Source organism: Antrostomus carolinensis, unplaced genomic scaffold, assembly GCF_000700745.2.
Source record: "Antrostomus carolinensis isolate BGI_N321 unplaced genomic scaffold, ASM70074v2 scaffold645, whole genome shotgun sequence".
Lineage (NCBI taxonomy): Eukaryota > Metazoa > Chordata > Aves > Caprimulgiformes > Caprimulgidae > Antrostomus > Antrostomus carolinensis.
Window position 1 is genome coordinate 1 of NW_010315513.1, and position 12,436 is coordinate 12,436.

At 39.2% G+C, this 12,436-nt stretch overlaps 1 protein-coding gene across 1 annotated transcript in view; it reads left to right on the forward strand.

Moving 5' to 3' along the window:
• The first annotated feature begins 4,687 nt into the window (after window positions 1-4,687).
• The window catches only part of NEO1 (neogenin 1), a 127,990-nt gene continuing 120,241 nt past the window's right edge, over window positions 4,688-12,436 (forward strand). The window contains exons 1-2 of the mRNA XM_010167961.1: window positions 4,688-4,811; window positions 7,870-8,145. Coding sequence (XP_010166263.1) covers window positions 4,688-4,811; window positions 7,870-8,145 — 400 coding nt within the window. The remainder of the gene's footprint in view (window positions 4,812-7,869; window positions 8,146-12,436) is intronic.

Consider the following 12,436-nt stretch of genomic DNA (forward strand, 5'->3'; position numbering starts at 1 on the left):
AACTCTATCCTAGCAAAACCAGGACATCCGTAAAGGACAACTATGTAAATACTTTTTGTTTAAAATAAATTCTTTGAGAAATTTTTTTTGCCAGGTAAAACTTTGGAATATTCTATTATGTTTTACTAGTCCAATCACCCTCTTAAATTTTGGGATATGTGGTTTCTATGTTTTGTTTTTAATTTGTGGTTCTGTGGCAAAGCTTGGATCTAAGTCTGAGGGGATGGTGGCAACCTGAAAGTCCTGTCATCTGTCCCTGTGCCCCAGTGCGTGATCAGTCTTGCTCCGGCTTTCCCTGTTAGAAGCTCATTTTGACAGGTGCAATTCTGTGCCTCTTTTGCACAGTATTTCGTGCAGTATTTTGCTTTATCTCTTCATAGCTTCCCCATATCACACTGGCATCAGATAATTGAGCTTGGAAGCGACCTCGGGACATCTCTAATTCAGTTGCCACTTCAAAACAGCTCTGAGGTCATACCAGGTTACTCAGTGTTAATTATATGCATATAGCTAGATACATCAGTGTATGTGTTGCTGATATGGACAGTGACATCCTCTTCTTTTTCCTCTGTTTCTTAATTCTTACCAAAGGATACCTTTTTAAATTGGTGTATGCCATGTGAATTACCCTACCAAGGCTGTGTTTAACAAAGTCAGAATTCTGATTATTTACTGAAATTTCTTATTCCTCTCATGTATTCCACATACTTCTTGCTCTAGTTTAGCCAACAAGGGGCTTTGGCAGATTTTCTTTTCTTTGTGTTATAGTCCTTCTAGTGATACTCCATCTACCCTGACTAGCTGTCTCCTGCGCAGGTTTTAGGCCACATTGCATTCTTTCCTAATTTTTCTAAGCAAGGGGAAAAAAAAAAAATATGATAATTGATGTTTCTCCATTGTAGAAAGGACTAGAAGCATCTGACCTTATCTTAATTCAGATAATGCTGGACTTGAGTTCTCCATGAACGTTTTGTAATTACAAAATCTCATCTATTCACTAGTGAGTTTCATGAAATGTCTTACTAACAAAATTGTATTTTAAAACATGTTTCACACCTCTGCCACTCAGACAAATGATGCTGAATAATGTTTAAGCAAAAGAGAAGAAAAGGAGCTGTGATAATTTAATGAGGTGTCCACAGATGGCTGGACTTACTCATTTTTTAACAGGATTTGGGTGAGAAGCTGATGTACCAACAAAATATGCGGCATCTTTAAGATCCACTGCTTCACTGAAGGGTAACAGGTGTTGTAGCTTTTTTAACAATAGGCTATCATGTTTCTAGACTCCTTTACCTACTTGCATTGCTAAAATCTTCACCCTTCCTGAGAGGCTATTTTAATAAATATTAATGCTATTAATGTAATTTATTGATTATAGATTCATCATAAGTTGGTTAGGCAAAGAAGAATGGGGGAAAAAATTAGTGTCTTAAAATGCTCAGCAGTTTCCACAATTCAGAGTCTGTGTTTGAAGAGAACAGTTTAATACAGAAGGACTGTAAGGTAAAAGCTGTAGGGTGGCAATGTTTGTAGGTGATACTACTAAATTTAGTTTAAACTTGGGTAAGTTATGTGAAACTTGTGTAAGAGTAATGTTGGACAACAGAGGATTTTCATAGCTGCTATACAGGAGGTCACAGGTTTGGAAAAACTGTAAACTGCTCCTGTGTTTTACTTTTTCTGTATTGCAGTAGAAATAATCAGGGGAAAAAACAGGGAAAACATTTGCTGAGCACATTGAGATGCCACAAAAAGCCTGAAACCAGCTCTGGGAAATGGTTAATTGCATAAACATGTAATATCCGCGTGTGTGTTTAGAGCTGTTTAGTGCTCATATTAAATTAAATAGTATTATGTTAAATTCCAGTCTGTGGAGTAGTAATAGGGGAGGCTCAGACACATGACAAAAATGTTTGCAAAGACTTGATCCATTTGACAAGCTTGTGACCATGCAATAAAGGTACACAACCCTGCCATGGTCAGGGGAAAAGTTCCTGTGCAGCCTTCTGTTTCCCTAGAGACAAGGAAGTTATTCTCTTTTCTTATTTTTCTTTTGCAGTCTTGATTTGGCCAGATTGATGCTGAAAGGTTAGTAGGATTCTAAAGAGGATTAAATGTGTGTATGGCAGTAGCAACCATGTTAAATAAAATTGAGCATTTACAGTGGCTGCTGACAGTATTTAGAGCAGAAGGCAAGCATTGAATCTGAAGTTAGTTAGAACATTGTAGTATCAGCGAGTTATTTACTAATTGTTGATTACGGAAGATTTTTGTCTTTCAGCCTTCTTGAAAATGATTGGCACAGCCATGGATGCAGAGAGGCTGCTGAACTACATTAGCATCTGGCTCAGTGCAGTGCATTCCTCCTCTCCTGGAAAGTGCAGGAGATGAAATACTGGCTCCATTGAAGGCAGCAGACTACAGCCAGAATTTTTACCCTCTGTATTTTCCAGGAGCATGGGAATTATTGCTCTTCTAGGCACATCTTTGCTTTTTCAGAAACAGAAACAATGAGCCACAAATCTCAGTGATGCTTTGACTGGGAATGCGGCTGCATGGAACGCATTTGCATTAAGTAGATTGTTCATTCACATTCCTACTATTGCTCTGGTGTTTTGATGAGGAGAGGGGAGAGACAAAAGGGAAGGAGAAAATAGGGACACAGTTGACTTTTTTTTCTTTTCCCCATCCCATTTGCTTTGTTCTAGCAGAAAACTTGAAGTTTGTGGTGCATCTAATTTGTATTGTATGCGTGTGAGAATCGCACTGTTGCTTACGTGTTCTCCTACTAGTGTTTAGAGAACATTCCAAGTGGGAAATCATCCTTCCTAAATTGAGTTTATTAACCTACGTTTCTGCTAGTCAGTAGTATTTTCTTTCATTGTCCTAAAATCGATATGTAATGTATTTTTTCTGCTACAGAAAGATTAATGCATATAGAAACATGAAAAAAAAAATCTTTAATATCAGAACCCCAAAGTGTCATTTGTTATTACGTTCATTTAGCAAAAAAATGGAGTAATATGTTCAACTGAGTAGCTTGCAACATGTGGGTGAAGAGTGGGTGCTGCTTGCTCATTGGAAATGTAGCTAATTTTCATTAGATCTTCTTGCGTAGTCTTGATGATTAAAATGGTTGGGAAATCCATCGAGGAAAACAGTAGCAATTCTTTTAAATTTTAACTTTAAAAATAGTTTTAAATGTGTTTGTAGTTTAAATAGACTGAATTTAATTATATGGTAATGTATTTGAAAACAGTTACAGAAAGTTAAGGAAATACAGGCTTACAAATGGATCAGTTGATATTTTGAAGAGGAAAGGGAAGCTCTGTAATGGAAAGACTCTGGACTAGTAGATGAAAAGGTATTTTCTAGCAGTATACTGCTGCAGGAGGTGTTTCAGCACGCTCGGACCTGTTACTGTTTATAAGCAGGTCTCAGAATTAATACTAATTAAGGCTTATATTTAGAGTGCCTCTTGTAATACACTGCTATTGTTTTGTGATTCTGTTGGCTAAAACAAAAGGGTCCTCCTCCACAATGGAAGCTTTTAAGCACTGCAAATTGCAAATAATTTTAGTACAAGAGAAAATAACTCTTTAGGACAAAATTATAGCTTAGGTTAAACTGTATATTTTAAAAACACACAGAACTATGATCAAATAAAGGTTTGACTAGCATTTAAGATGACCTGGAAAATGAACTATAATTTCTTTGCTAGTGAGTAATGAAACCATCTTAAATGATGAGGCAATCTGCCTCATTATCTTAAATAAAGCTTATTTAACCTTAATGGAGCACCTGCACAGAACAGAATATACAATGCCTGTGTTGTCCAAAAAGTGATTAGTACTAGCAAAGGATTTAACGTTAAGCATAGTTGAGCTTTAGGTTAGAAATTGCAGGGCTTTAGTCCTCCGATAACATTCTCATTTGTGCTGTAAGTTGCTGATACAGTGATTATACAAATGGTAGTTGTACAGGGTAAAGAGATTGCAACAGCTGAAGTGAAAACAGAAGTCACAGTGCTTGTCTGATGAAACGAGAAGGTCCAAGACTCCCTTCCGAGCTGGTGAAAGAATTGCCTTCGTATGCAGGTCTGTTAATAAAGATTTCTAATGAATTGTGAATTCAGGGGCTAGTACATTCTTCTTGATGAATAAGCAATGTAGAATGTGTGTCCAAAAAGGCAAGGGGTAATCACAGACCAATTAGTCTGATCCCAACACTGCCCTTTTAAAGGGATTCTGAAGGCAAGGGTAATTGAGAGAGGAAAATGAAAAGAAGGCTAAACTGTAATGTGACTTTTGTCTGTGATTTGCATCTGAGTTTCTTGATGAAGCAATTGCTGTCTTAGAGCACTAAAATACAGTGGGCATACCACAACACAGCCTTTTGATATGCTGTCCGGTTAGAAATTGTTAAAGGTCAAAATGATAGAAATTTAAATGAGAATGTTGAGATTGATAAGAATCAGAGGTAATTATGAAAATTTAATAGGTTATGTTGAGAGGGAAATCTTCAGAATGGAAAGATGCCTCAGAGACTAGACTTCAGAAAGATCAGGTTTAATATCTTCATTGGTCATTTTGCTGTGAGAACAAAGTATATACCTACACATTGGGGAGACCTTGTTACTCTTGCTGTGACCTCAGTGGTCTTATAGGAAGAACTAAATGATGCCATGGACAGAATAACGGTGACACTAGCACAATGTGCAAAGTCATGCAGGTACACCAAGATTCTTGGTATTGTACTAGTTGGGACAGAGGGACCGGTGATTTTACAAGAGAAAAGGCAGCTACTTGGTAGGTTATAGGATAGAATGTAACCTGGAGTGTGCAGAGAGCTAATGTGATTGTGAAATCTTTTGGGAAGATCTTTTCAGTAGATACAGAGAAGCAATTTTGTTATGTTTTCATGGATGTCTGTGATCTCAAATTACAATAGGCATTGCAATTTGTCTGTTGTCTCTGTCATTCTGCCAGCGATGTATGGCAGGAGAGTAAGAAGTGTTAGATATCAGTTGAAGCAAAAGAGGTTCTGACTGGATTTAAGGAGGAAATTCTTTACCATGAAGGCAGTCAGGTGGTAGGACAGGTTGCCCAACAGGTGGTACAGCCTCCATCCATGGGGGTTTTCAAGATCTGACTGGACAAATCCCCGAGTAACCTGCTCTGACCTCCTAGCTGACTCTGCTCTGGCTGAATCCCTTCCTACCCAAATGATTCTGCGATTCTGAGTCTTTAAAGATTGATGGAATGGTTTAGGGGAATGAGTAAAAGAAACTAAAGATTGTAGCTTCAGTAAACAGAAGGAAAGTTTAAAGAAGCTATGATTTTTATTCATATGAATACTTTAGAGGGAGGAAGTAATGGATAAATATCAAAGATGCAAATTAATAAATACCAAAACAAGATCAAGATCAAAGGACTGGAAGTTGGTTGTAAATACACTGGGAGCGGAAACCAGAAACTTTTTTCTGAGGGGAGTGAAGATGTGGAAGGAGCCTTCAGGCTCCCCAAGGGGAGAAAGTATGTAATGGTTGGAGATGGACCCGTACAAGGTTACGGAAGGAGTTGACAAAACAGTGATCTATGTGTTGGAAAGGTAACATGTTAGAATTCAGTCCAGCTATTCTGAACGATTGGGAGGGTCTCTGGTTTTGTTACTCCATCCCCATTTATATACATATTTAATGTTCAGTTTGTTTGGGTTTCCTCTACATCATCCAAGGTAGGCCACAACTAGAGAACAGGAGTGCTGGCGCTTCTCATTGCATTAACATTCTTGATCTCTCACGTGGTGGCATGTGATAATTTGTAGATTTTGATCTTTTACTATAGGTCTTCTGTTTAATATTGAATGGGAAGAAGGTGTTTTGTGGGTTTGCTCAAATAAATCTCATATGTTCTTGGCTTTGCAGAGCGCTGGAGTTGATGCTATTGAGGCTTATTTTTCTATGGCAGAAGTCTATATTAAATCTTTGTGAAAAGTGTGTATTAATATTTGTACTTAAGTGGGTGCTAATAATGAAGAATTCTACAGTCCAAGTAAAGAAGTTTTTCATTCAAGTGGGAAAAGCCTGAACGTGTGACATCAGATGTTGCCTCTTGCTTCTCCAAAGATTTCTACAAAAATCGGAGAGCCAGGGTCAGACAGTTTAAAAAACAGACAAAAACCCTGTGGGATTTTCTTGAAAGTAAATCAGGATTCAAGCTGAGAATGATAGAAAGTACCATTTAACTAAAGAAACACGTTACAGATTCTTCCTTAGGCAAATACAGTGAATATGGACAGAGGATACTACAGGAGATGGAGTTTTGGCACCAGTGTTTAACTGATAAGCAGCACGTGGTGAAATACAAGGATGTTGAGGCACAAGAGGTAGATAACTCATCCATCCCTTTTCTGCCCCTTCACATTGAAGAGCTGCACAGTATTTTTCATCCATGAGTACCTTGCATACTTCAACATCAAATTAAATTCCCTGATCTGAGTGATTGTTTATTATTCCTTTTTAAAGGAAGAAAGAATAGTAAAGCACTGCACTAGGTATTTAAAAGATAGAGAAAACATTGATCCTATTACTGTTAAATTTGCACTGCATTCTTGATAGATGTTCAGTGAAAATACTGGTTTGAACCATTTGGAAATGTGTTGAGCATCTAGAACAACGTAAAAGAGGTCACAGAGCTGACAGCAGCTTTGCTGGCTGGTTCAGCTGTGGCCTTGGTGGAACCCACCAGCCCCAACAGCATCTGGCACAGGGTGGCCCTGGCCTCTTCTCATGGAGGCCACCCTGGCAGCTCCTCTGCTGCTGACACTGGGACATGGCCACCCAAGCCAAATTGAAGCCATTCTGTAGACTTTGGGTATTTCTGGAGAACATTTTCACTCAGAAGGTGACATGTTCTTTGTGTAGCACTGCCGGGTTGGCATGGCAGCAGTACCTTTGGTTTATGCTGTGGAGAAACTCAGTTCTCAGGTACACTAACATGAGAAAGATAAATATTTACACGTGAATCAATGCAGTTTTTATTTTATGGTGCTGTACGTAAGGTGCTTTGTAGCTGAAATCTTCAAAGGGATGTTCCGTTTCCATGGAATTTCAGTGGGATCTGGTCCTTTAACACCCTTTTCATGGTCTAGTTAAATTACTATGAAGTGAAACTTTTACTTAGACGTGGCTGGTGACAAAGTAGTAGAAAATACTTTTCTACATTGTTGGCTTAAGTTCTTAACTTCTAAACTTCTAATTTTAAGATGTGAGATCTTCTAAGGTGATAAGAAAAAACCTCGCATTTGAAGTAGTCCTGTCGTGTAGACTGAAAACTCAAGAGTGGAAGGCATACAAGAAGCCTTATCCTCTCCTTGTTACTATCTCCTGAGCAAGTACTAGATGGCATCTTTGTTCCACTGCAAGTGAATCAGTGGCTCTTACATGGTTCAAACTGGATTTATTTGGATGTACCAGGCAGAGATGCTACTGTGATTTTTGCCACTTATGTGCTATGTACTCCTTAAGGGTAACAGCAACGCTAGAGAAGTGAGCAGGGGATACCACCATGTTTCCTCCCATTTTTGAGGACTCCAAAGACTTCTGTTTTGTTGCCAGCATTTGCTTGTTTCTAAAACTACTTCTGTTTTTAAAATCAATACTTTTGTTACTGGTTTTATTTGCCTTTACACCAGCTACGTTTAGCATTGTGCTGTCAATTGTTAGGGATTTTCAAGAGTTGGAGAGCAGCTTAATATTTTTTAAAACTAGGTTAATGATCTTGACTTGAACTTCAAAGCTTTGGTGTCATCTTTGGAATACCTCTATTTTTAAATTTTTTTAACGTTTCCATTTTGTATTTGCAGGCCTTCCCAGGTTCACCAGTCAGCCAGAGTCGTCATCTGTCTACAGAGGAAACAGTGCAATCCTTAACTGTGAAGTCAATGTTGACCTTGCACCATTTGTGAGGTGGGAGCAGGATCGTCAGCCGATCTTTCTGGATGATCGTGTATTTAAATTACCCAGTGGAGCTCTAATTATTAGCAACGCTACCGATACGGATGGAGGACTCTATCGCTGCATCATTGAAAGTGGTGGGACCCCCAAATACAGTGACGAAGCAGAGCTCAAAATTCTTCCAGGTATTAATCTGGTTTTCTTTTAAAAAATTAATAATAAAAACATTAGTCAAGTGATAGGAGGGAAAACCTAACAAGAATACTTAAAAAGGGGAATATATGAGAATCCGCTCTGTTGCATTTTAGTATGTTTTAAGTGGAACTAATTGTAATGTGGAAGCTGGTGGTTGGGGTTTTTTTGTTTTGTTTTTTTCTGTGTAGCTTAAAATAAGTGCAAGCACTTAAGCTGAAGCATTTTGGCCCTTGGCAAGACTAACCTGTGTCTTGCAGTTGGGAAACAGAAAAGCAAAATCAGTTATCGGTGTCAGCTCTTTTCAGTGGTTGGAGATAGACTGGAGACAGGCACGTGTTAATTTGTCATGTTTAATGATTTAGCTTTTAAGAGCTTTTTGGGAAAGACTTCTTTTAAAAGAAGTCACTAGTAATACACTTCCACTGTGACATGTTTACGGAGAGGGAACTGACTATTTCTTTGAGTATAAGTGTGTGGAGATTTCTAAGTTTCTAAGGCTTGAATCCCATGTTTAAAATGCAGTTGAAGTTCCCAAAAGAAATCGGTGCTTAGTTGCTCACTCTTGGGATGCTTAAGCTGAGGCACTTCCAATTATCCCAATATTTAGGAATTTCTGATTCTTTAAACATTGGACCCTTTGGGGAAGTCTTCAGACCCCAAAAAGGAGGGATGACTTTTATTTTTAAAGATTTAATTATGCCTATGTTTAGATTTTTTTATAAGAACAAAAATCCAGTCCTGTTTGTACATTTAGTGTGTTCTGTTTGAAATCACAGTATTGCACAGAGCTGTATGTCACCAGATGTTCTAATACAGAGTTTTGAAAATTGACCAAGAATAAGACAGGAATGTGAATTGCACTTTTCCAAACTAGGGAAATACAGGCTGGTTTTTGTACAAGCTTTCTTAATTATTTCCAGAACTTTATGCTATCCCTTCTGAATTAGTCTTCATGTTGAAATTCTGATTCAATTTTCACTGCTTGGAGAGGAGTAACCAGGGCGGGTTGCTAAATGGCCATCTTCGGAGGTTTTCAGAGCTAGGCTGGGCAATATCATGGTTGACCTGACCTGTTGTTGGCAACAGGAGGACTTCAAGCAGGTGGTTGCACTAGGCATCTTCAGAGGTTCTTTTCAATTAGTACTTTTGTTTGTCATGACTATGTCACTTTTCTATTTAAAATGCTAAAATATACTTTAAAATACCACAATTGTACAATTGCAACCTTCCCTCTCTTAAAATTGAGATGTTTTCCAGGCTTTGGAAACTAATAATGCTTAAAATAGGAAATTGTTTCATTAAGTTCTTTAGCATTTCTGAAAAGAAAGGCTCATCTTTTCTTCAGTTAAGGATATGGTTTTTGAAGAAGAGTGCTTTTGGAAAATATACTGATTTTTTTTTGTTTTGCCTTCATGTTTATGCAGCCCTCACATGAATACTTAAGACTTTTTCTGATTTTTGGCAATTAAAGATTTCCTGATGAACTTCTGTATTGTGGTGATCTTCTGGATTCTTTTGGCAGATATGATTTACTTGGTTTTGCAATGTTTTGCTGAAGGATGATTGAAGATAGCTCCATTAGGGAATACAAATAATGCTGTTTCCTTGCTTGGTCATGAGTCTGAAAGTGTTGAAAGTGAAGTTTTGTGAAATCCTTCTCAGCAGGTTTTTTGTGGTGGTGTTTTTTTTTGTTTGGTTGATTGGTTTTGTTTGGTTTTTTTTAAAGTGGGATTAAACTATTCCACAGAAAGCTTTCTTAAGCTTGAGGGGCCCTGTAATTGATTGCTTGGTCTGAGATGTATTTGAAAGAAGGATTTGAATGAATCTGTTCTTCATTCATTTTATTCTATTTTTAAATCGTAATCTGATGTGTCTCTGACAGTGACCCCATTGCTCTAATTCTAAATACTTGAAATACACCCAACGTGCACTTGCATCACCCAGATCTGCATCCACAGACAGTGTTCTTTTTCTGATTGCAAGCTTCCATAGAGCATCCAGTCTGCCTTTCATCTGCCACCAAGCAGAAGGATACATTTCTGAGCTCCCCTACTTAATAGGAGATGCTTTCAAATACCGGAATGCAAAGAAAAAAAATTGTCACTTAATTTTTGAATCCAGTTTCCACTAACCTGAGAACTGAACTCCCTTTTTGGGAGCTTGGAGCATTAATGAGTTCTGTCTCTGGTGAATCATACCGACTCCTCTCCCTGGTGTAGTGATTGCTTGCTGGCAATCTGTTAGATCCATTTTTTTGCAACTTGGCTTGCATATGCAGCTCCAGGTCACTCTCACTGCGTTACCGCCTGTTCACACATGGTCTTATTTCTGGAGCAAGCTGACTAGTTCCCTCTGACAGGGAACGTGAGCAGAGCTGCTGTGATAGTTTGTGTGGGCAGATGGTGTGATCCAGAATTGCTCCAAGTTTGGCTCCTTCTTCCTGGGACAGTTTTGAAACATGATTTCCATTGGGCCTGGTTCTCCCAAATATGCTGGCAACTTCATGTTTTACCGTGGAACATGTGCATGCCCTTACCTTAGTGCTGTAAACGCTTGATTTTTATTTTTAGTACTTTGAGCTGAAGAACACCAAAACCAACAACTTCCAGTAGCTCCTGTGAATATCCTCTAAGTCCCAGGTGAGACAGGAGCCAGATACCATGTGGGATAGGCACATAACTGGCTTCAGTGAGCAAAAATAGTGTAGGTACAGAATAGTCTGCCCCTGTTTAGGGGGCCAAAACCAGCTATTGCTGTTCTGGAGCTTGCTTCTCATTAAACTTGTAAGTGCACACCTGAGTATTGAGAATACAGCAATTAATGCAGCATAAACACTAGGTTTTTTTGAGCAGCTGGCAGAAAGAGTTGTGATAACACAACAGAAATGCTCTAGCTGGTATGTAGGGAACTCATTTACTGTAATTACAGTGCAAGGTACATGCTGAACTTACTGCAGAGACAAAGGGTACAAACTGCATCTTCTGTCAAGGTGATACTGGGACCCCCTGATGAATTGGTTACAGTTCAGTTAAAATTGATTTACATATTTTTAGTAAAGTAGAAAAATAGCCCTTTGTTTTGAATATTTATTTGTGGTTGTTTAGTTGAGAGTACATTGCTGGACAGCCTTTACTGGTAGGTATAATTCCAGTTCTCACAGTCCAAATGGCCTTTTCCTGTAGTAAAAGACTGAGTAAATAGGCATTTTGCTTGTGTTTGTTCTTAAGAGGGTGAGGAAAAAAAAGAAACAAACCTCCCTCCAGCCCAATTCAAAGCAAAACCAAAACTAATTCAGAGGATTTCCATAAGAATGGAAAATCATGGTTTATTTTTGTTCTAGGGTAAAGCTTGTGCTACTTCAGCATGCAAATTATCTAGTTATTTTATTTTGCTTAAGGTTAACTCTCTGCTGCAATAATTTCATTTCCTAGCGCATAAAAGCATTTTCTCAGGCAGCTACATAATGAAGTCAAGTGATTGCCTGAGGCTGGCTGGACAAAGGCAAACCTACACCTTTCTGTACTAAATCTCTACTAGCTGGTGGAAATTCCAGTTTCAGGGCTGTAGCTTTTAGCTGAAATTGTTTCCCAGGGAGTTTGAGGAGTCAGAATCCCAGCGATGGCAAATCAGTTTGCATGTCTGGAGGAAATGGTAAAGAGCTGTTCACATGAGAGGCTGGGAGAGTCCCTTACAGAAAACCATTTATGCAGGTAAGGTGGTGATTGAATCCTGTGAAGATGCAGGAAGGAAATTGCACATTTCATTGCGCTTGCAGCCCAGAAGGCCAACCATATCCTGGGCTGTATCAAGAGAAGCGTGGCCAGCAGGTCGAGGGAGGTGATTCTCCCCCTCTACTCCGCTCTTGTAGGGCCCCACCTGGAGTGCTGCCTCCAGTTCTGGAGCCCCCAACACAAGAGAGACATGGACCAGTTAGAACAAGTCTAGAGGAGGCCACGAGGATAATCAGAGAGCTGGAGCACCTCTCCTGTGAGGACAGGCTGAGAGAGTTGGGGCTGTTCAGCCTGGATAAGAGAAGGCTCCGGGGAGATCTTATAGCGGCCTTCCAGTACCTGAAGGGGCTCCAGGAAGGCTGGGGAGGGACTTTTCATAAGGGCAGTTAATGACAGAACAAGGGGAAATGGGTTTAAGCTGAAAGAGGGCAGGTTTAGATTAGATATTAGGAAGAAGTTCTTCACTGTGAGGGTGGTCAGACGCTGTCCCAGGCTGCCCAGAGAAGTTGTGGCTGCCCCCTCCCTGGAAGTGTTGAAGGCCAGGCTGGAT